Below are 25,311 nucleotides of genomic sequence, written 5' to 3'. Positions count from 1 at the left end.
TAGAAGGAACGCAGCAGGTAGCTTCCCTCCTGAGCTTCAGCCTCTGTCAGATTTGAAAGATCTAAGCTCGAGTCCTGTTTTTTGTCGGTTTGTTTTAAAGCAAATGCTGATACTCAAGGGCCATTAGAATCCTATCTTCACTCCCCACCCCCAGGCACATAGGAGACAAGTAACACAGAGAAAATAGATGGGGGAGGGTGCGCTTCCTGCCTTGCGATCTTGGTAGTTGTATTCAAATGGAGCGCTTCTCTTTGAAGAACGGAGATGTTTCTCATAGCTACAGTATTTATGGGCAGACAGCAGAATTGACGGATCCCACTAAACAGTTCTTTCCTTTTCTTAATCCTTCCCTGCTTATTTTAGTCGTTTCTCCACCCCGCCGGGAATACCATCCAGTTCTCAGTCCAGGTAGATCTGACGTCAAGAGATGGCTTTCGTAGATTTGACGTGTAAACACTCATTTCTATTCTGGCTGGGAAGGCTGGGGCTCCACTCAGCCGGCAGATTGAAGCGCTTCAGTGAGCGCTCGCTCGCCGCCGCCCAGCCTCTCCCAGAGCGCCTGCTAGCCTTAGCAGAGCAACCCCGAGCCTTGTGTGGTTCAGAGCGGAAGGGTGGAAAGGTCGGGTCTAGCTGGTGTTTCTCCTGTCTGCCTTCTTTTCTCTTTTCTTGTTTGTGTGAGAGCAAGGGTGTGAGCCATGGAGCAAAGAGGATGGTCTTTGCAGTGTACAGCTTTCGCCCTCTTTTGCGCTTGGTGTGCTCTTAACAGTGTAAAAGCCAAGAGGCAATTTGTCAATGAATGGGCAGCGGAGATCCCCGGAGGGCCGGAGGCTGCCTCTGCCATCGCCGAGGAGCTGGGCTATGACCTCTTGGGTCAGGTAAGAGTTTCCACTTTCGAGAAACTTTGTGGAGCTTGAGGACACTGGTGGGGCTGGAGCAGTCTCCTGAGTGGGATCCGCAGATTGCACTCCCCTGCTCTCAGTGTTACAAACAGCTAGGATCATCCCCTTTGCCCCCGCACCCCCTGCGCGCTTTCAGAGGGAAAACGCTTGCATTATTTATTGTTTGGGCTGGGCTCCGCCAAGCAAGTGGAAGCTGTGGCGGCTTAGCAGACCCTGATCTCTCTGTTGTCCGCTCTAGACTTGAAATCCGCACCCATGAGGTTTGGAAAATAAAATCCCAAACGTTTGTTCGGGGAACTTGAGGTGTACACAGGCTCTCGCATTCCGTGGGAGAGCCAGTGCGCTTGGTCGTCCGTGCCCCCGTCCCCCCCCCCCCCCCCCCTCTCCCGGACGCAGGCCGCCTGCGTCCAGAGCCGGCGCTTTCCTTCCTTTCAATATGGCAGCACCAGCTCCTAGTCCTGAAGCCAGGGGCCAGGCAGGCTAGGAGATGCCCGCGTGTAGGGGCGCGCCCAGAGCTCGCAGAGAGCGCCAGCTGCTGGGACTAGTGACTCCGGGTTTGGGGTTGGTGTCGCTGGTGCAGAGTGGTGGGGGAAGCTGAAAGGGGACTAGGTAAAGGAAGACGTCCGAGCATCCTTTATGGGGGAGTTTAAGGTTTTATCAATAACTTGTGAAGTCCGAGCTTCCTAACTTTGCATCGCCAATGTCTCAGGGTCTAGCTGCAGAAACGACTGGGGGAAAGATCTCTTTCTATCTTGTTCCTCGGCCAAGTGCAAAATCATTTCCTAGGGGGTGTCAGATTATGAGATAAACTGATGTCTGTCCAAACGCGTGCTGAATTAACAGGCAGGCAGGGAGGGGCGCGCAGAAGCATTAAGTGAGAGCCTGTTTGGCAGAGGGATCCCAAAGGGGAATCCAGAGGGTGTAATTTCTAATCTGAGCTTTCTTTTTCCTTGACGTAGAGTCAAACCCTCGACCCTTGCCGGGGAAATAGTCCACAGTTAAGCGGGGGAGGGGGTAGTTGTAAAACATTTTGGCGCGTTTTCTATTCCGGAGGTGGTGACTGAGACTCTGAAGTCACAGATGAGTAATCGGCGTGGGCGGTGTCGTTTCCATGCATCAAATCCACTAGGAAATACGCCTTCTCTAGCCAGAGGCTTCCTTCTCTCTCTAATTTTGTGAGGCAAAAGGTCTTTGAAAGGCCCAGCATGAAACTCAGTAAATTCCCTGTGTCTTTTTGAACAATCCCTTAGGGACTGGGGACTAAAAAGGAGGAAAAGACATGCTCTCAGTGGAATTCAGATCTAGAGGACAGTGGATTAGAAATAAATAATGGCACCTGAATGTAATTTGTGTAAGAGAAGTTGCAGTTGGTGGTTTAAGGCAGCATCTTTTTTGTTTGTTTGTTTGTTTTGTTTTTTTTTTTTGTTTGTTTTTTTGTTTTTTTTTTTTGATAGAAGGGAGAAAGAGTAAAAGGGTATTTGGGAGGCAGGTAAGAAAGCTACTGAAAATATCTACTATGCAGGGTTGGAAATAAGAGTCAGAGACTGCCTGGAGAACACTTGAGGCTGGAGAAGCACTCCAGCATGGAAAACAGCTTGCAGGGAAACAGAGACACAATAGCTTCAGAATAAGTTTGTTTATTGTGTGCAATTCTTGAGCATTTGGGAACCAAAAGAGAGTATTAGAAGGAATTATTCTGGTGGGTACTATAAGCACAGTGGAAATTTGTTTGTCCTGGGGACGTGGAGGTAGTATTTAGTCGGCTGCTTGGTGTTTTTGATTGGGAAAGAAAACACATAAAACTCTTTTTTTCCTCCCTCACACATTAGCCCCAGACACATATCCAAACCTAGACCACTCTGTATGAAAATAATTTTTCAAAATAAACTAGCTTCCTTCTACTCATTTTAAGTTAAAATGCCGTATTCAGTAACAAAATTTCAGAAAATAATAATTTGCTTTCCTGGTTCTGCTTACATCCCATTTTGTTTAGTATTTCTAAAACCATACTAATTTAAGACAAATATCCTAACATTACAGCCTCATGAAAAAGCTAGGAATAGAGTAGAGACAAGGAGCAAAGCAACTGACAATAGTTTTCTTATGGCTTTTGATATCTCTTCCCAGTTCCATCTACAGCTCACAGTAGATTCACTGCCTGTGGCTCTGTTTTGCAGCTAAGCCTCAGCATTTCCACTAAAAGCATTCTCTGGGTAATAAGAACCACCAACATAAAGAACATACTTCTTTTGAAACAACACAATTGTTTGTCTCAATTTTTTTAAAAAATCAGGCATCTAAAAGATTTAGTCAATTCACATTTTGTATTGGTTAATGTAAAAGGACATTAGCTCAAAGAGTGTTAAGCATAGTTCTAAATGATCCAGAGGGTATTGATAGCTACCAAAGAAGTACAAATATCCTGAGGTGGGGCACATGTCTTAAATGCAGTATACTTCATGGAAGCACTGAACTAATGAAAAACTGAACCACCAATGATGGCTGGTAAAATTTATCACAATTGATTCTTTATACCTACAATATTTTATTTTAACTGAATGTGGCAGTAATCACTAATAAATCCTAAGGAATTTTCTTGTGTTACACAAATATTCTTTTCTGATAGTTTATATTTGTTTAAATGGACATGTTTTGAGAAATATCTACATATACATTTTGTTTCATCAACAAAATACCAAGTTACTCCTCTAAAATAAAAAGCACCTTATTGCTATGTGAAACAGAAGCATCCCTATTCTTGAGTACTGAGGGTCATCTCAAAACTTCCGTGCCTTCCTCGTGAAGAAAAAGTTAACTTCAGTGGGTTTAATAAAATACATTTTTATTACTAAAAGCCAAGTAACTGGGTTAGTTGATTTTTGAACTAGTCTGTATATACATTCTGAAGAAAGCGGATTGTTGTTTTGATTTTTTTAATAGATTGGATCACTTGAAAATCACTACTTATTCAAACACAAAAACCATCCTCGAAGGTCTCGAAGAAGTGCTCTTCATATCACTAAGAGGTTATCTGATGATGATCGTGTAAGTGTGCATTTGTCCTAAAACTCACAGTCTGACTAACTGCTTCCTAGATAACTCCCAACAGGAGCAAAAGCATTTTACATTTGATCCTTTTGTCTTATGATCATGATTGCTTCTCTATATTGCTTATTATTTCTTTCTGTAGAATTATAATTGCTCATAATATGTTTGGGTTAGATTAAGCTAACATTAATTTTATACGTAGCTTAGTTATATGTGATATATATTAATACAGCTAGAGTTGAGTTTTGAGTGTTGAAAATCAAGGGGAAAATTTAATGAAATAATTGACACTGTAGTCAGTCAACAGCCTTTTATATGGTATGTGACAAATATGAAATGTTCCTTCTTGAAATTCTTGAACTCAGAAAATGTAAAGATAATTTTAATACAAACCCAGTGGTGCCAAAGAAATATGTAGACCTGGCTTTTAATAACACTTCAGTATAACTGAAAAGCATTTTACCAGTTGCACTGTTAAAATGTATTAGTGTTTATGAGAAAGCTTCTAACCTATTTCTTTATGAGGTAAGTGTTTCTAAGCATGTTATGTTCTTTGTCCCAAACTGTCCCAGCTCTTTCCAACCTTGTTTGTATACCAAGTCATGATCATTTGGCAATAGCAAGGAATATCTAGGACCAATATAGATAAACAGTGTGAGGACAATTCGAATGCATATTTAATTATACCTATTGGTTTGCGGATCTATTTTTCAAGGTCAGAAGTTATGCTAACAAAAGACTGAATGAATACATTAGGGGTACTGAAATACATACACACAATGTTGCCTTCTCTTCTGACCCTGGTGTTCCTAGGGAAATGCATGCTGGTTGGTCTGATGTCTGTATACATGACTGATGTTTCTTAGGACACACTGAGAGTTACTGTGAGAAACAGAGAGTGTTGTCTCAACTTGGGGAGGGAGGAGAAGCTAAGTGACAGAAAGGTGATAGTAACATACCAGTTGAAAGAAGGAATATAGGAATCCTATGAATTACATTGTGGTTTGGTTTGCTCCTTAATTGATTTCTTTAAAATAAAACAAATTATAAGGAGAAACAATTGTTGGGTCTTGGGCTGCAGGACTCAAAAGCAGTAGAACGTCTCACATTAATGCTGCTTTATCAGGACCAAGAGCCACAAGCCTACAGCTCATTCTTTGTGTCAATGTATGTCTAGATGTGTTAGACCAAATTGGATGCCACTAACCTTGCTTAAAAAGTTTTCTTGCTTAGTGAGATCTTTTCTTATGCTCCCCACCAAAGTAGATGGCTTCTTGTATTGTGGGCTCTAAAAAACAGACCGGCTTCTGGTAACCTAACTAGGCTTAGTCCTTGGGCAAGGCAGGAGAAAGAATTCCTTCTCTTTCTAAATACATGTCCAACATTAATGTATGAGGAAGTCAAATTAAAATCCCTTCCCATCTTCATGGAAGAAACTGGACAGCTATTCTTACTCGGTGTAGCTGATGCAAATGAACAGATGGTTTAATTCTCCTCTTCAACTATCTCAATAGTTTTTAAGGAAATCCCAATTCTGATAACAAAAGGTTAATAATTACTCATTAATGAAAGTTAATTAAAAAGGAATTAATCCCATGAAAAATTAACCTCAGGATAATTTTAGTTTAGGAAATACCCTGAAGTCATAGGAGATTGCAGTGGACAAGATGGTATTTAGTTATCTTCGAAGATCTGAAGTGTTATTTACAGTGAAGTGCATGGTAACTATTGTACACATAGTAAGAAGGCACTGCCAATATTCTCTATTCCATTTAGTCTGCTCTTCTGGAGATTAAATGCAATTCTAGTTTATGACATTAATCAGAGCATGGTTTGCTACAACTGGATGTTTATCTGATCAGATGGCAAAGTGGTTCTTCTCATACACTAGTCTTAAAAATTGCTCTTGGTTTTCACTTGGCTGCTCTTCTTTAATTGGGGAAATATTCTTTCAAATAAACCCCATGAAATGTATCATGATGCCTATTTTTACAGACTGATGAAATTCTCAATTTTAAGTGGTCCCCTCCCACAGAGATTTCCATGTATCTCCTAGCACCCAGCTTCCAAAGGCCAAGCTAAATGACAGGCAGTGTATTCTAAGTAGTGTGGTATTTTAAGCCAAAATGATTGGATTTGAAAATACAAGCACTTTAAAATAAATTATAGTGACTAATTGCTGGCTCTCCAGTTCCTCCCAGTGTTTCTAACAGGCTTGCAATATACTTTCTTTTTTTTTTTTTTTTTTTTTTTTTTTTTTGGTTTTTCGAGACAGGGTTTCTCTGTGTAGCTTTGCGCCTTTCCTGGAACTCGCTTTGGAGACCAGGCTGGCCTCGAACTCACAGAGATCCGCCTGGCTCTGCCTCCCGAGTGCTGGGATTAAAGGCGTGCGCCACCACCGCCCGGCGATTGCAATATACTTTCTAACTGAAAATTCAAGGCATTCCTAGTGGATGTCTTTGGCCTTCAGCTGGAAATTTTCAGTTTTTATTTTTGGATTTCACCCATGGAAATTCTCATTTTAAACATATCCCTCCTCACAGTGAAATGTTACTACATACACAACAAAAAAAAACCTGTGTTTGGAACAGAAAATAGTCATGTTTCCCATCAAAACAAGTATATAGTATTATCTCATAATGATAATACCTACAAGACAGCCCTGCATTCTCTCAGGGCCTCAAGTATAATAAGATTATGCTAGAGATGTGAGCCAGATAATTTTTATTCTGTCAGATCTGTTTGCATAATGCATGAGGCTGAATTAATGACAGGTGTGCCTGGCCAGTAATGCTCATTGATCACCTCAGGTCTTGAATCTGTTTCTCATATTACGTACTCCTAAGCAGGAGCTAGAAACACAAGGGAGCCAAAGTTTCAGATTTGCACACACAGCACCACTCTTGCAAACACTTGCAATCTTTACCTTTGGATGTGAAGAGAGAGATGACGCAGCAAGAGTGTTATAACAACAGTCCCTGAGGACCCATGGATGTTGACTTTTTCTGTGAAAATGGGCAAATTTTCAGTCTCGGGGCCCTGGAACTTCAGTGTGGAAATGTATATTGTGGCCTGATTTCTGATGGCAGCAGCCTGCACTTCTATTCCCACTGTAAACACAGTGTAAATAATCTGAAGGACTCAGTCCTTTACTTACTGCTTCTCCTCCCCCTAAGAGTACTCCTTACTGTAATGCAGGGAACCCCTGCCTCCTCAGTGAGCATTCTTTTCTTCTCTCTGGGCTGGGAGTTTGAGCTGTGGTCAGGCAAAAACATCACTGAACTATGTAAGTTTTGGTGGGAGGGTCTTAGAGGTAGAGCGAAGATGACTATACCCAGGTGGAAGCTTGATTTTGATTTCTTACTATAAAAATATTTGTAGGTGATATGGGCTGAACAACAGTATCAAAAAGAGAGAAGCAAACGTTCAGTTCAAAAAGACTCAGCATTGAACTTCTTCAATGATCCAATGTGGAATCAGCAGTGGTACTTGGTGAGTACTGAAAGGACTGTGTAGGATCTAGGTTCTTATACTGCTACATCATCTACATGGAAGATCTGTCTGTATATGTTTTTATGTGTATTAGTTGAGGTTTCTAAAGGAAAAAACTTACAGAATAAATCTATCATCTATCTATATGTCTATAAATAGATATATAGAAAGGGATTTATTAAAATGACTTATGGGCTGTGGTTCAGATTATCCAAAAATGGCTGGATAGCAACAGAAGGTCTAAGAATCCAGTAGCTGTTCAGTCCACAATGTTAATGCCAGGGAAGAAATGGACTTGCTAGCAAGAGCAAACAGGCAAAGAGAGAGCCAGCTTCCTTCTTCCATTCTTCCATGTCCTTTATATAGGGTGAAAGCAGAAGGTGTGATCTGGATTAAAGGTGGATCTTCCCACCTCCAAAGATATGGATTAGAAGTGGGTCTTCCCACTTCAAATGACTTAATTAAGAAAAAGCCAATCACAGGTGTGTCCAGCCATTTGGGGTTTGATTAATTTCAAATGTGGTCAAGATGATAACCAAGAATAGCCATCACAATATTTAATACAGAATTTGGGAGAAGACAATGCCTTTAGAATGCAGGATTGATAGAACTTTCCTGACATGAACCTTTTGTTTTGCTAAATGTCTAAAAGAAATCCATCTGTTGATGCTTCTTGTCTTTGTAGATACTTCATAAGTGTAAATGGTGTAAATGCAGAAGAATCATGTCCTGGCAGGAAAGAATGATAAGATCACTGTGGTGTAATTTACTCTCTAGAATCCTCTAAGTCATGCATAGCCCATAGACAACACAATATGCAGTCCAAACTGACAGTTCTTAGACGTAGAATCTCTGAGTGAGGCAAAAGGAAGGAATGCTAGGAAAGTTTATTTACAAATAACTAGCCTTGTAAATTATTGTTTCTGTAAGATGTTTACCAAGCCTTTATTGGTGTATGGACATGCTGCTGCTTGGCTTGAAGGTGTTCTCTTTGTTGTGATGTCAGGCCTCTATAATAGAGACACAGGCTGCTAATAGAGGAAAGGTGTTGCTGGAAATAGCATAAAAGACAGTTTTCCCAATCACAGACTGAGGTTTTTGTTCCTATATTACACAGGGAAGGCCATTAATTCCTCATGCCATTCTTTTAAATTAAGCAATACTTCTGATTCCAATAGAAGACATGTCCACCAACACCTGTTGTATATTGACTATTTTAAGGAAACCTAAGTTCTATTCTAAGTGTTTGATATTAGTAGCTCATTTTATCTCAGAACTAGCTTAAGATAGAATTACTAATTATAACCATTTCACTGATGAAGAAACAGAGGCATTGCCAAGTTGAATAATTTATTTAAATTGCATGACCACTAGTGACATTTATGGTCCTACAGGCCATATTCCTTTTTTTTAATTCTCCCATACATTACATCCCTACCACAGTTTCCCCTCCCTCCTCTCCTCCCAGTCCCATCCCCCACCTCTCCTCTGTAACCAGCCCCCCATCCAATCCTCCTCTGTTTTTATTCAGAAAAGGGCAGGACTCCCATGGATTTTAACAAAACATGGCATATCAAGTTGCAGTAAGACTAAGCACCTCCCCTCATATTAAGGCTGCACAAGGCAACCCAGTATGAGGAATAGGGTCCCAAATGCCAGCAAAAGAGTCTGAGATAGCCCCTGCTCCCATTGTTAGGAGCCCCACAAGAAGACCAAGCTACACAACTGTAACTTATATGCAGAAGGCCTAGGTCAGTCCCTGGTTGTCTATTCAGTCTCTGTGAGTTCCTATGAGCCCAGGTTTGTAGATGTAACCAACTGTCTTATTAAATAAGAAACTCAGAGCCAATTCAGAGAAGAAAGCCAAGAGGTCAGAACTAAGAGCCTTACCCTTCCTGCTTCAGCCAAGAGAGCTCTCCGAAAAGGGACCTACTTCCTGTGTGTATGTCTTTATATAGTCTAGCTGTTCTGCCTTCTCATTGGTTGTAAACCCAAACACATGACTGCCTCGTCACTGCCTTTCTGTAGAGACTTCCAGGTCTTCTATGGTTGGGATTGAGATTAAAGGTGTGTGTCTCCAATGCTGGCTGTATCCTTGAACACACAGAGATCTACCTAGCTCTGTCTTCCAAGTACTAGGATTAAAGGCGTGTGCCACCACCACCACGCTCTTGCTATGGCTCTAATAGCTCTGACCCCCGGGCAACTTTATTTATTAACATACAATTAAAATCACATTTCAGTACAAATAAAATACCACCATACAGGTTAGTCGATTCTGTGGACTTTTTTGTGGTATCCTTGACCCCTCTGGCTCCTACAATCCTTTCTATCTCACCTCTTGCATGATTCCCTGAGCTCTGCCTAATGTTTGGCTGTGGGGTTTTGCACCTATTTCCACCCATTGCTGAATGAAGCCTCTCTGATGACAACTGAGCTAGGCACCAGTCTATGAGTATAGCAGAGTATCATTAGGAATCATTACATTGACTTTTTTTTTGCCAGTCGTGTTTGGTTCTATTCTAGGTCTCTGGGCTATCCAGGCTCTAGGTCCTGGCACTCCAGGCAGTGTCAGGGGTGGGCTCACTCTCACAGCATGGATCTCAGGCTGGAACAGTCATTGGTTGGCACTCCCACAATTTCTGGGCCACTGTACCCGAGTATATCTTGTAGGCAGGAAAAATTGTAGGTCAAAGGTTATGTGGCTGGGTTGGTGTACCAGTCCATCCACTGGAAATCTTGAGAGGCCATATTCTTTTTTTTTTTAAATTTTATTTTATAATTTAATTTAATTTTACATATCAGCCATGGATTCCCTTGTTCTCCCCCCCCCCCCCGCCTCCCCCCCAGCCCACCCCTCATTCCCATCTCCTCCATGGCAAAGACTCCCCTGAGGATTGAGTTCAACTTAGTAGATTCAGTCCAGGCAGGTCCAGTCCCCTCCTCCCAGGCTGAGCCAAGTGTCCCTGTATAAACCCCAGGTTCCAAACAGCCAGCTCATGCACTGAGGACAGGTTCCGGTCCCACTGCCTGGATGCCTCCCAAACAGATCAAGCTAATCAACTGTCTGAGAGGCCATATTCTTAATGACTATACACTATAACTACTCTTGCAACTCACATGGGGGCCTTCTTTTCTACTGTTGGCCATTGAAAAGGTTATGTATTTCCAACTCTTGTGATTCAGCCTCACAATCACCTGGTGAACCTTACCCCTTACTGCATTTTAATAGGGAGCATCAACAAGGGGATAGCTCATTCATGGCTTTTTATTGTGATTACTTACATATTGCTTGCTGACTCTATCACCAGGTACCTGCTACTCTTTTACTGCAGTTTTCATATGCTCAGAAATGTGTTTTTATCTGTGTTACCTTGTTTCCCAGCTCTTCTATACAGTCAGACACACTGTAAATATCAGGAAAATTACCCAAAAAGGAAAGAAAGTATTCCTTAAATTACATATAAACAGAAAAGGGCTATTAAATAGCAATTTCTAGTGAGGCTACAGTCTCCTTAGGATTTCCAGGTGCTTGTTTTTCTCTTAGGAGAATATTTCTACCATAACCACACATGATGAGAACTCAGTGTGGCAAGGAAGGCTCAGAACTTTGGCAAGATAAAAACACATACCACTAAATAAAGCCTCAGCATGAGGAAAGCTTGAGCTTGTTAATATAACTGAGAAAAGAATATGTGTAGTTAAGAGGCCGAAGATAATTCAGCTCTTGTGATTTTTTTTTTCATTAGGACAACTAGAAGAGTAACATAAATGGGTTATTTGGCTTGTACTCTCAACTTTGTGTTTTCATTTTACCCAATTGCTTTCTCTTTGTTACCCAAGGAAAAAGAAAAAATGACCTTAAGTTCCTGATTAAGTAAGAAAATCATAATTTCACCAATGTTTCTTTGTTTTTTCTTCACTAGCAAGACACCAGGATGACTGCAGCTCTGCCCAAGCTGGATCTTCATGTGATACCAGTTTGGCAAAAGGGCATTACAGGCAAAGGAGTTGTTATTACTGTACTGGATGATGGCTTGGAGTGGAACCACACAGACATATATGCCAATTATGTGAGTCTGAGCTGTCCTGTGTTTGTCACTTGGGGAGCCATCTCTGCAGACATGCAGGGCTTTTCTTTCCTTGAAGAGAGGTGGGTTGCCTGGATGTCAGTTTCGGGGCCCTGATACCAGCCTGAACCAGGAGGCATAAGAAGAGTCCAGTGAGATAAAAGATGACTTCTAACAACCTGTGTTAGGAAGTAGGATGAGGGGTACTCACACTAATGGAATTGTTAAAATCCTTCAGACCACAAGCCACTCTGCATGTAGAGCAGTAAAGCTTTAGGATCAAGCTGGCTACCTGATATAATTTTATTGGTGATTTTCTCAAATGCCTTCTGGGTCTGTATTCCTTCTTACATGGACGCAATTCCCACTATGCAAAATCAAGGTGAGTACCACCGTAAAAATGCAAAGCCAAGAAGGGAAGAGAGTTTACTAGAAGTGGGAAGACAAATAATTGTCAATGAAGTTCCTATTAGACCATGAACTCCAATTATGGACCTATTGCCTTTAGGACAAGATGCTGAATATTTCATCTATCAAATTATCCTTTATCATTTTCTTTTACTTTTCACTCATCTACAACTCCCCAGCCATAATTCAAAGCTAGGACAGGGACTGTAGGGAAGAGATTTAAAAAATAGCCTGGAGTAGAAATCAAGAATTTTTAAAAGATAGAGAAATAGTAATAGTAATAGCAATAAATTAGTAATAGTAATAGCAATAGCAATAGACAGTGTATTCAAGTTGGAGTTGTCTAAATGCAGCAGTAAGACTGGAGAAGAAAACAGGCAAGTTAAGCTTGCTTGAGTTTCAAGTAAATTTTCAGTAATTAAGTTTCATTACTTCTTACTGTGCCTAGGAAGGCTGAGGGAAAGCATCATAGAAATCCATCCACCCCACAGCCATCTCTGAATCTTGGTTATGAAAGGATGCATGTTGCCACATCAATAATTAGCTTGTGGCCTTAATAAGTCATTCAACATCTCTTGGTCTCACTATTTGTTTCTGAAAAATGAGATAGCTTAACCCATGGAATGCTGACCTTTTACAGCTTTCTAAGCATCTGTGGAATATGAGTTTGGTACAGTCACTGAGTGTCGGGTGCCTTGCTCATCACTGTTGCTGGCTTGTGGGTATAATACATGCTCAGTCAGGCTAGAAGCTCTAAAATTCACTCTTTGGAGCTGTCTGCTAGGATGGAAAAGGTTCCAGAAGTGCTGCCTTTTATGACACTATGTTGCTATTTTCATTGTCTCTTTAGGATCCAGAGGCTAGCTATGATTTTAATGATAATGATCATGATCCATTTCCCCGATATGATCCCACAAATGAAAACAAGTGAGTAAATTTGCGTTTTGGAAGAATAAAGTTATGCACAATGCTTTTATCTTCTTTGAGAGACTTATGTTATAAATTTGATCCATTTTCAAGTCTTAGTAAATGTTACTACACACTCTCCATACCATATTTCATTGTTTTTTAAAGTAGAAACAAAAACCTGTTTTCATATTCCTTTTAGTTAATAGAAGGATATTTAGTTAAATTTCTTATATATAAAATTGCCATTCTTATATCATGAAATTAGTCCCTCAAGTGTAACTGAATATTTGCAGATTCAGGAAGAATGTTAGGAATGTAATCAATGTAAACTGTATGCTTCCCTTTCCCCTTCATGCTTGATATTAATCATGAAAAAGAAGCATAAAGAAATATATACAGGTAAATACCAACACCCAACAACTTTCCATGGTGGTAACAATCATGCTTTCTAAACTAGTTCTACAAGAAGGTCATGGCCAGACAGCAGATAAAAGGAGCTCAGCTGAGATGTGCTTCCTCCATCTGGCTCAGTAACTAAGATATTGAAGCTGTTTAGGAACCTTCAAGGGGCAAAAAAGGACAGAGCCTTGACTCTTAGGCTAAGAGCTTCTCTTTGGAGTCTCGTAGTATAAGGGAAGCCAAGAACTAGTCAGTCCTTCTAAGGCTAGATGCCAAAGTGTGATCCAGAAGCCAAAGACTGTCCGTCCTCTCCTAACTCTAGAAAAACTTTACTCTAGAGACCTATAGTTTCAAATTATCTATGTCCATGTGAGCACTCACCTTTTTTTCATACTGGTATTTTTTATAGGCTTCAACGAGATGTTCCAACTTTACATTTTCTCCACATAGAAAAGACTTTCACTAAAAGATAAAATTGAGGTCAAAATTGGGGCTTGTTGCTGTGAGGATAGGCATCGTCTTGATAGCTCTTGGAGTGTGAAGCATTCTATATGAAATATGAAGTGGTTCTCTTTCTTCTGGGCCTGTCTGCCTTGGATAGTAATTTTAATTTAAAGTTATTTTTTCTTTGACCTGCCTAAGGAACACATGTCCTGTCCGCCTTCTTGTGACCCTTCTGGTACACTTCCTTCATGTAAGGAACACCAACTCACATGGTATCCCTTTCCACCTCAACCTTACTTCCAGTGAGAGCTCTTGTTTGCCCCATTCTTGTCTAGGAAACTTAACTCCCACCTCCACTCATTCCAACCAGCTCTACTACTCATCCTCATTACTTGTACTTGGGTACCTGGTCCCTTCTCTAGGCAGAAACCAGATTTGGGCAGCAAACCACACCCATCCCCACTCCCTAAGGACCACTCAGTCTCCAAGAAGGGGCACTTGACCCACACTAGTAACCCTATTCACCTCTGAGCTGAGTACCATCCACATGTATTGCACCTGACTTCCACTCCCATACCTCCTCTTCAGGTAGAGATCCCAGACATGCACTACCAACTCCATCAGCACCTACTATCTGAGGGAAAGGCCTGAGGACCTCCTCCAGACCACTCAAGATTGAATGAGAATCCTATAAATGTACACAAAGTCTGTTTTTAGGCTACTGAGCCAGGACTACCCCTGACAGTCCCACCTCCAGAAGGACAGAGCACACCAAAAAGAGAGACTCTGCCATATAGACTTAATCGCAACTTCCAAGTGTCTGTTTATTCCTTGAAGAAAAGGGAAGGGGTTTGAGTAAAGGAGCTAACCACAAGTATAGAACGTTCCAGTAACAATACAGTGGAAAGCTAGTGAAGTCTCCTGGAAGGAAAGTGGGAATAACTTAAGAATGACAACAGCGCTCATGGACAAGCTTTTAGACATATTTCTCAGTCAGGAAGTCAGAAACAACAGGAATACAAGTTCTTTTTGGAACACTGCCATGTGGTGTTAGCCTAGCTGGAAGTTGTAGCTTTGCAATTACTAGCAAGGAGTTGGAGTAATCTTAGGGAAATCATTTGCTTCTCAATGCCTCTGCTTTTTTTCTTCTTATCACCTTAAATGGGTGATAAAGTACCTGCTGTCTGTATTTCTGAAAGTTCCTGAGAAAATGAGCAATAAATACTTGAGAACAGGCATTACCTTATTAGAATGGTGTAAAAATAACTTTCACTGCACCCCTGGTTTAGACTAAGAACAATCTGCCTGTGTCCAAATGGTGAGTCTGGGGAGACTTAAGGAGAGAAGGAAGTATACCTCCATCCTATATAGAGCTTGGGGTCTGGCTGTACGATACAATATGGGTGATAACTTGGGTGATGATACTCTGCCATTTCTCTGGTCATGAGAAGGACCCAGACCTTATATGAGTCATATATGTGTTACTCTAATAAATAAAATTAAATCAACTTGAAAAGAGAAGAGGTTTATCTTGACTTACAGTTTTAGAGGATTCAGTCCACAGTTAGTTGTCTCTGCTGCTCTTTGGACCTGTGGTGAGATAGTATATCACTGTGGTGGAATAAGCTTCTTACCTCACAGCAGCAGGAAGCAACCAGAGAGGAAGAGACCAACATCTCTCAATCAACATTTTAGGATATGTCCCTAACTACATAAAATTTACCTCTTATTTGTTCCAATACCTACCAATAGGACCAAGGTAGAGACCAAGCCCTTGACACATGGGCCTTTGGGGGAACATTCCACATCCAAAAAGTAGTAAACCTTCTTTTTGCCCCAAGAAGTAGATATGTTACCCTTATAGTGAGTTTCAAAGTCCCATAGTGTTGTTTATGGTTATCCTGAAAACCATGGATTTTGAAAGCATTGCCCACCATAGGCCTTCCACATGCCATCAGTACAGCAGTTAACAGCAGGCTTAAAGACAGGTTTAGATGAAATCTTAGCTCCTCCACTTACAGTTGAGTCAACAAAGTGAGGGTTTTTTTTTGCATTTAGATCTCAACATCTTTGGAAAATGAATGTTTTGTATAACTGCATTATTATGGAGACTATGAAAATATGTATATATGCATATTTATGGCATGGACATTACTATATAAAGATATAAATAATTGTTTACTGAAATGATTTTAATGATAATGACAATGATAGTGGTCAAAGTTTCTCACATAGCAACTGAAATAGACTGCATTTGCTTAAGAAATCACCATAACAAGAATGGCATCATTTGATAGGAGCAGAAGGAGAAACATATTTTTATTTTCTCAGCCAACTCAGAATCTGTATTTGAAAATAACATGAGAATATTTCTCAGAGCACGCTTGACTATCACCCAGAAAGATCGTATCCCTATCATTAATCAGAAACTACAATAAGAAAAAAAGTTACTTTCTAGCACATTGCCAGACATAACATTCCTTAAGTTTAGAAAATAAGTAGCCCTATACAGCAATTGGAGACCTGTTGGTTCCCAATTCCATGAGCATTATCTCTCTGAACCATCCGTATCACTGATCTTCATAATTACTACATAAGGAACCACATAGAGCCACATATAAATGCCCTCTGCCAATCAAAAGAGGAGTCACCAAACAATAAATCATAAAATTTCAGGTAACTCTTACTGTTAAGCTGGCATGAATATGTATTCAGTATTTCAACACCAATTACCGATTATGTTTCCAGTCAAATATTAGTGTTACGAGGATGTTATAAGCAAAATAATAGTCATTACCTTTTGAAAAACTTGTAATCAATTTTTAAAATGCCAGTTACTACCATTGTTCTAAGTTAGTAGAAGTTGTTTGTTTGGGTAACCAATCACATTTTGATTAGATTTAAGGCCTATTCTGTTAGATGGAACCCATAACTGACATTGCTAAAGTGGCTGAGAGCCTAAGACTAGATAGGTTATGGGCCTAGGAGAAAACCCAGTACTAAAGCAGCATGACAATAAAATGACTCCTAATGACATATTGCTATGCTCATATTAAGTGCATTACTCAACCCACATTGAGAAGCTTTTTGCAGTGGATGGATGCCAATATTGCACCAGTACATAGTATAGGCAGATTGCTGTTGTAGGTCATAGGGTTTGTAACTGGATGATATTGATGAGTACTTTTCTCCTCCAGTAATGTGCAGAGTACCTATCAACACCATGAATACTAGTCAGTAGAGGGTTGAATTTTCTAGCTGTGCATCAGCTTGATTTCTCTGTGTTTGATGACATAAGTAAGTGGTGTCTTCATCCATTGCAGGGCCTTGTCATCATGCTGTGGAAAGCAACCAACACAAATGACTGAGTAACACTCAAAAAATGTTCAATATCCTTAGCCATCAGGAAAATACCAGTTAAACTACTTTAATATTCCATCTTACCCCAGTCAGAATGGCTTTCCATATGATTTTCCAAAGGGATGTTATGGAAACCTATTACTGTAGAAGCTTCCTTAAGTACATACTATAGGAGAGAAATTTAAATGGAGTTACCATATAATGGGGGAGAGAATCCCTCAAGTAGGCATCTTATGACATCAAGTAAAACCTTGAGTGACAGGCATAGATTTCATCTTGTTGAGTCACTGTGCAAGGGATCCAACATAGGCTATTGTAGGTATGTTTTATGTGTTCTGATTTGTACACATTCTATAGAAAGTTTCAGGACAGCTTCAGCTGCCTGTGAGATAATGCTAACTCAAAGATAAAATGTAAAATGGGAACTTAAAAATCACTAACAGATGCCGGGCGGTGGTGGCGCACGCCTTTAATCCCAGCACTCGGGAGGCAGAGCCAGGCGGATCTCTGTGAGTTCGAGGCCAGCCTGGGCTACCAAGTGAGTTCCAGGAAAGGCGCAAAGCTACACAGAGAAACCCTGTCTTGAAAAACAAAAAAAAAAAAAAAAAAAAAAAAAAAAAAAAAAAAAAAAATCACTAACAGATGATCTAGCTTCAGAAGTTGCAAGACACTGCAAATTGCATAATTGCACAACACCAGCCACTGTTAGTGCTGCTTCCCAATTTAGCTTCATTCTCTGTAGGGTTCTGAATGGCAGCAAGACGCATCTGAATTACCTACTACTTCATGCTGAAGGTTTACAAGGAAGGACAGTATTTTCTTCCCCAAAATTAGCTTCTGTGCTTGAAAGCTGGGTGGGGAAGGTAACTATTATTGAGAGAATCTCAAGGAATCATGGAGAGCCTACTTAATAAAATGGGATCATACTAGCTTACAAACAAAACAAAAGAAAAACAAGCAAACAAACAACAACAAAAAATCCTAAAGCAGATATTTGTAATAACAGGTAAGCCCCATTATAAAGAAACTGACTTTTCTCTGACCTAGAATTCCTGTCCACTATTAGCATGAGGGAGCAGGAATGTCATTTAGTCAAAAGAGACCAGGGAATCATCTTTGGAACTTCAGAGAAAATAATAAGCAGAACTGTCTTTGTTGGCTCTGAAACTTCAGGAACTTTATATCCTGTGCTAGGATGAATTTCTACAGCTAGTGCAGTACTTTATAGAAGTAGCTGGTTAGTGTTGCTATTAAAAGGTAACCCTTCTCTATTCCTCTATGTCAGGATCTCTGTCAGCGCCTCCTGTAAGTCATTAGCAGCTTTGTACGGTAGCCAGCTGTTTCTGCAATAGAATAAACTCTGGAAATGGATTAACCTTAGCATTCTCGTCAGTCATGGCCTTCCTGAGTCAGGCTGCAGATGAAAGCACTATTATTTTCTCCAGAATTTCAGAATTGATGCTTCAGTGGTAGAAGTCAGTATGCTCTAGGGTTTGGTATATTCCACCAAATATTCTGAATCACCAATTACTCTTTTTGGCTGATTGAAAAACCAATCTTGTTCATGTCTCAACCAGGTTACAAGAATGTCTCATTTCTCAGTTGGTTAGTAGTGTCCCCAGAAAATTGCATGTTCCTCTTGATAACAAAATCATTGGGTATCATAGTATGCTGCATGGTCAGAGGCATAGAGAAGGGCTCACAAGGGAAATCCTAGTTTATCATACTTTACTAGGGTTGATTGAAGACTACTTAATGGAAGCCCATTCCTAAAATAGAAAGTGAGCAACTATTTCATCATGAATACTTAATGCAAAGCTAGTCCTAGAATAGAAAGTAAGGAGCCGTTTCACTGCCAGTATGTAAGGAACAGAAGATGTGTTGGTGACACTGTCCCCGGGTGTTGGTTCACTCACAATAGTGTCAGCAGCTATACTGGCTGGGTGCTTAATATATGTTCTAAGTATTCTTCACAAACAACTCATGTAGTTTTCATGGCAATCTTTTGAGGATGTTAACTGGCCCAAGACCACACTATTGGTTAGTGGCAGGAACCAGAATTTGAAGTCACATATTTTGCCCCCACTACCTATATTATTCATCTTGACAAATTTTATTTAACTTCAATAGGGAGGAAGAAAGCTGAAAAAAAAAGTTAGTACATCTAATACCATGAATTCATGTGAGAAACACAGTTGTTATCTTTATTTCTGTTTTATAAGTTTTACTCCTTTATTCTTTAGACATGGAACTAGATGTGCAGGAGAAATTGCCATGCAAGCAAATAATCACAAGTGTGGGGTTGGAGTCGCATACAATTCCAAAGTTGGAGGTAAGGCTGCCCTTTTCCTGTAGTTTGGCATGTTAATTGAAGGTTTGTATTCCCTGTTATAAAAAGGGGGAAGGGGATCTTCTCCAACACAAGGGGAAAAAAAGTTCTTAACAGAATTTGTTGTAGGACTTGAGTGTGACTTGCAGGAAATTAGTGGCTCTGAATTTCTAGAACATAGCCTGTACATCCTTGCAGGAAAAAATAATGACTGTGTTGAATGGCACTTGAGTGAGATCTAATTTACTCTGTTTTGTTTTAGGAGGGATAGCGATGGGATTCTTGCTAAGAGAGCAGAAGGGATGGGTAATTTTAGGCAGACTTTTCCTGCTTCTCAATTCTTTGCTTATAAGTAAAAAACAGGTTGTGTTTTTTTGTTTTTTTGTTTTTTTTTTAAGACAGGGTTTCTCCTGGCTGTCCTGGAACTTACTCTACAGACCAGGCTGGCCTCAAACTCACAGAGAGCCACCGCCTCTGCCTCCCAAGTGCTAGGATTAAAGGCATGTGCCACCATACCAGGCTCAAAGAATAGTTTTTAAATGATTTTTTTTAAAAATACGTTCTTGTTATATAAAGTAGCCAATGCTATCTTTTGATGCCAAAAAAGGAGAATCGTTAGTTGACTTGTTCAGTGTACGGTAATTGAAGACAGTTGAGGTAATTGAGGCCATTCATATAAATTAGAAGCGACAAACAGGAGGCTGATTGGAATAAGCAGAGGTTGTCACCTCTAGGCTCAAAACAGCAAGGGGAAAGGCAGGTCAGAGAAGAGCAGAGAGAGAAGACAAGTCACAGCCATAGAGAGCTCCTAGACACGAGCTCTGGCTCCACATCTGCGAAAGAAGCCACTTCCAAGTGTATAGGTTAGAGATAAGAAAAACTTCACTCACCTGCCATGACCACCCTCCTCTGGGTGACTGTATTTGACTGAAGCCACTGGGGAGGCAAGATAGCCCACTTGTAGAATCCACATTCCAATGGAGAACAGTGGGGGGGGGCAGATCTGTTGGGATACAGGGAGAAAACAAAAATTGTCTCCTTCCTCACTCCCTACTCCTGGCTTTCTAGTTACGTAGTAAACTTTGAGCTTAATTTTGTTTTCAAAGCATAACCACAAAGTGGTCATTTGTAGAACATGCCATTACAATAAAGTCACATTAGACTCTACGTGGTTACACTTTGAATTTGGCTATAAATTTCTTTTTAGAAACCAAATAAATACACATTGTGACATGGATATGTCTGATCTCTCACCAGTGTAGGACCCTCATGTAGATTTTCAAGCATCACTCTGATTTTTTTTTAATACTACCATCTTCAAAATGCTGTTTTAATTTAAAGAAAATGAAGGCAGGTACAAATCATGTAATCAACTTAAAAAAGAATTCACTTTTCAAGTATCTGTCACAAACAGCCATAGTTTGTGAAGAAATTATCTGATCCTTCATATTTTGGAAAATTGCCATCAGGTTCTTAAGGTAGCCAGTAGCAGCCAGTGCCATCATCGAACAAAAAATATAAAACTTATGATCCTAAACCTACTGTGCTTTTTCATCACTCCTGCCTTTGGTAGTCCAGTCCCAATTTGAAGAACAGTTTAAGGTACTAGACAGTTATTGTACGTCAATCAAATATCATACAGTATATTATAGAACGTGTCCCCTGCAGTAGACAATGTAGACTTTGGCACCATGCTTTTGGAGTTTGGATCCAGGCTTACTGCTTTCAAGCTATGTGGTCTTAAAGCCACTGTGTCTCTTAGGCCTCAGTCTGTGGACATATAAAATACAAGAACTACAGCACCCATCTGAAATGGCAACTGTAAAGAGATGAGTTTCTGTGTGTAATGTGTTGGAACAATGACTGTGTATAATTCAAGTGTGCTGTTATCGTCGTATCCATTTTAGAGTTGATGAAAGTGAGGCTTGGAGAGGTGGAATAGCTTCCTCAGTATCAATACGGCTATGAAAAATTAGAGCTATGAAAAAATGTTTTTCTCCCAAATGCATTTAAAGCACTTTGTTGTTGTTGTTTTTATTTTCAGACAGGGTCAGTAGCCTAGGCTGGCCTTGAACTCACTGTGTAGCCAAGGATGATCTTGTTTTGTGGATCCCCCTGCCTCCACCATCCTCCTGCTGGGATTGCAGATGCTATCGATCATTCTTAGAGAAGCAGTTCTCTAAAAACTACACGACTTTCACTGATCATGTGAATTATGTATTCTTCTCCCTCTATTCCATAGTAAATAATAGTGTGAAAATATAAGGCTGTGCAGTGCACTGGATCATTAGCCCAAAGCCAGGAGTAGCCAGGTATTGGTCTATCCTGTTCAAATTGCTTTTTCCTTTCTGGCTCTTGAATCTGATGATGGGTGACAGGGTGTTGGAAAGCACAAAGATCTCTCTCCTGATGAAAAATGATCTGCCTCAGGAGGGAAATCTGTGGCAATGACTTCATCCTTGAGATTATTTAGAAGAAAAGAAAGCATGTTCCTTAAAAAATATTTCTCAGCAAGCATATAAAAGAGTGACCTCTATATTACTTTTGTTCTGTGCTTAGAAACAACAGTTCCTTTCTTATGTTAGTTCTTACTGTAGATGGATCTTTTGTGGCTGCAGTTTCCGAGCAGGGCTCCTCTAAGGACAGATTGGGCCACAGTCACATGGTACAGTCAGGGGCATGTGTGTTGAGGAAGGGATGTTTGGTTTATTTTTCCTTCTGAAAGCTCTCTGTCATCTCTTGCTTTGTTCGGATGCTAGAAGGAGAGGAGACACTTTGAATGAACAGCAGCCATGGCGTTTCCTCTTGTGCAAGGATGCCACTTCCTTTTGATCTCAGTATTGGGGGAACAGCATAGAGCAGCAAATCGCAGCTACTTTATAGTACATAATATTAACTCGCAAACCCCTTCACAGAGGACGGATTGTGGTTTTGGTGCTGTTGGGAACTGCCTCAGAGGTGTTGCAAACATCCAGTGTCTGCTTTGCTTTTTTGTTGTTTTGCTTTTTTTTTTATTTGTTTGTTTTATTTTGTTTCAGAAAGTCATTTAAGAATGTGATTATTGCCGGGCGGTGGTGGCGCACGCCTTTAATCCCAGCACTCGGGAGGCAGAGCCAGGCGGATCTCTGTGAGTTCGAGGCCAGCCTGGTCTCCAAAGCGAGTTCCAGGAAAGGCGCAAAGCTAAACAGAGAAACCCTGTCTCCAAAAACCAAAAAAAAAAAAAAAAAAAAAAAAAGAATGTGATTATTAAGAGTGTTTTATTTTTCTGTATGGACACACTGACATTCCTGTTACATTCTCATTGTGTTGTTTCTTTGTTTTGCTCAGGCATAAGAATGCTAGATGGCATTGTAACTGATGCAATTGAGGCCAGTTCAATTGGATTCAACCCTGGCCATGTGGATATTTACAGTGCAAGCTGGGGCCCTAATGATGATGGGAAAACTGTGGAGGGGCCAGGAAGACTAGCCCAGAAGGCATTTGAATATGGTGTCAAACAGGTGAGATGCTTAATGTATGGACTCACGTGAGACTATTAGGAGAGGAGAGCACTTAGGCTAGAGGGAAAGATACAGTGAACTTTGTGGAAAAAACTTTCACAACTTCAGATGCACTTAAATGACTAAATCACTCTTCAGTGGATAGGTGTTCAAGGTTAAGAACATTTCCATATTTGGGTCCAACATGGCATAGAGAGTCACTACTTTCAGAATATTTACATTTAAAATATTTCTTGGGGCTAGGGCAATAGCTCAGTTGAAAAAGTGATGGTTGTACAACATGGAAACTTGAGTTTGAGTCCCAGCATCTGGTTTGTAAGGCACAAATGACGGTCATGTTTGCATTTCCAGGGCCGAGGCAGTAGAAACGGGCAAAGATCCCTAAAGATAACTGCCTGGCCAACCTTTGATGGGCGACCTTGCCTAAAACAAACAAAATGGATTTTTTTTTTCAAAAAAACTAGGCAGATAGTGTCTCAAGAATGACAGTCAGGCTGACCTCTGGCCTCCACACACATGCATGTATACCTGCACACACACACACACACACACACACACACACACACACACACACACACGCAGCCACACACATAAATCCACACATATATGCACATGCACACACACTGCTTTCGGACATCTTTCTCATTTTTCTTCAGAGTTTTGTAGTAGGTAATCTACAAGCTAGACTTCTTCCCGTCGCTGTGAGAATGCATTCCTGAATGTAGCAACACTTTGCCTTCCACACTTCACATGCACCTGGAATCCTCTCACCCGCCATGTGTTGCTTTTTCACTTAAACTGAATGCATTATTGGGCAGATTCTAAGACCTTGAACTATGCAGGACGAGACAAAAGCAGAGGCTTTGGAGAGAACCAATTGAAAAATCACAGAAAAAGTGGCCTTGACAAGTTTCATTCAACCCGGAGTCTTTTTTAAGGCAGCTGCAAGGCAGTTTTGAATAATGCCTGATTTTGTCATTCTATCAGTCAGCCAGACGATTCAAGCAGAAATAGAGGAAGTTCAAAGATTCAAGTACAGTGGCACAGTCAAGAGAAGAGTGAAAAGAATTATTCATGTGCTAAGGGCCAGATTATGAATCTACTAATAAAGAAGAAAGAAAAAGCCTTGCTGGACCCCACTGCAAAGAGGGCCCTGAAAACTGGAGACTGCAGGGACACTCTTGTCCTGATCTGTAATATACAATCTGACATTGACACTTGAGGCCCTGAAGTTAAAGACAGATTCCAAAGAATTGTCTCCGAGAACACTGTGCATGTATTTTTCCGGTAGTCTTGGTGGGCTTGCCAGTAACTATAATAGACGATGATGAACTGTCACATATTCTGTCTTTTCTTTCAGGGGAGACAAGGGAAGGGCTCCATCTTTGTTTGGGCTTCCGGGAATGGGGGTCGTCAGGGAGATAATTGTGACTGTGATGGCTACACGGACAGCATTTACACCATCTCTATCAGCAGTGCTTCCCAGCAAGGCCTGTCACCCTGGTATGCAGAGAAGTGTTCTTCCACACTGGCCACCTCCTACAGCAGCGGGGATTACACAGACCAGCGAATAGTAGGTTGCAGGTTGCTTTTGTTTCTGTCTCTCGGCTGAGGTAGAGGAGCAAGGCATGCTTTCAGAACAATCCTTTCCCCTGACCTTTGGTGGAATTGATTTGCTTCAGCTTGATGTCTCAGTTGGGGAGACTCGTGCTTACTCACTCAAAAGATTGGCATATATTGGGAAGTTTCTCTCCAGGGATAATGGCACTTCTGCCAAGATGATCTTCCCTGTCATTTTTTAACTCAGCTCAGAGAAGCCATGAAACCTGTCATTACATATAGCAGGCTCTCCAGATGCCTTTTCTGCTTGTCCGATGCCTCCTTGGAAACAGCCTAGAGGGAGATTTCAGGAGCATGTAGCTTCATCACCCTGTTCTTGCTGATCCTCTAATAACAGGGACGTAGTCTGACTTGACCGTTAGCAAATGATAAAAATATAGACTATACACCAGTGATATTGCTTAAAAACAGATGACCTATATGAAAAAATAACAGTCTCAATTTCACCTGGGGTGAACTCAGCCTTCAGAGAAACAGCTCAGGGAGTTATATGCTTCGATCTCCTCCAGCCCACGCAAGCCTGTGCCTTTTCTTCCATGAGTCATGAACAATTATTGGATTTCCCTTCAAGGGCATAATGATGAAGAACTGTTTGGAGGCATTGAGAACAGAGATGGGCACTTTAAATTTAAACTTTTAAAGCCTCAAATTTAACTCTGGACACAGAATCCAGATAGATAAAGCATGTAGATCCTAACCTCAATAAAACAGCAGGCTGTGACCCAGTTAATAATTACCAGGTTCTGGGGACTGGTTGCCAGTAACCCCAGTAGATTATGATGCAGTGTTATACATCTGTCTGTCTTTTCTTTTAGAGGAGACAAGGGAAGGGC

General features: G+C 40.7%; 1 protein-coding gene across 1 annotated transcript in view; it reads left to right on the top strand.

Moving 5' to 3' along the window:
• Nucleotides 1–468: 468 nt before the first annotated feature.
• Nucleotides 469–25,311, top strand: part of Pcsk1 (proprotein convertase subtilisin/kexin type 1) — a 44,583-nt gene continuing 19,740 nt past the window's right edge. Inside the window, exons 1-8 of the mRNA XM_052743737.1 lie at nt 469–875; nt 3,840–3,944; nt 7,329–7,439; nt 11,366–11,512; nt 12,768–12,844; nt 19,273–19,361; nt 22,686–22,858; nt 24,219–24,431. Of these exons, the coding sequence (XP_052599697.1) occupies nt 696–875; nt 3,840–3,944; nt 7,329–7,439; nt 11,366–11,512; nt 12,768–12,844; nt 19,273–19,361; nt 22,686–22,858; nt 24,219–24,431 (1,095 nt within the window). The 5' untranslated portion in view covers nt 469–695. The remainder of the gene's footprint in view (nt 876–3,839; nt 3,945–7,328; nt 7,440–11,365; nt 11,513–12,767; nt 12,845–19,272; nt 19,362–22,685; nt 22,859–24,218; nt 24,432–25,311) is intronic.

Source organism: Peromyscus californicus, unplaced genomic scaffold, assembly GCF_007827085.1.
Source record: "Peromyscus californicus insignis strain IS unplaced genomic scaffold, ASM782708v3 Scaffold_18__1_contigs__length_77618521, whole genome shotgun sequence".
Taxonomy (NCBI): domain Eukaryota; kingdom Metazoa; phylum Chordata; class Mammalia; order Rodentia; family Cricetidae; genus Peromyscus; species Peromyscus californicus.
The sequence above is the reverse complement of the archived record's forward strand: the minus strand, read 5'-3'. Positions and strand labels throughout refer to the sequence as shown.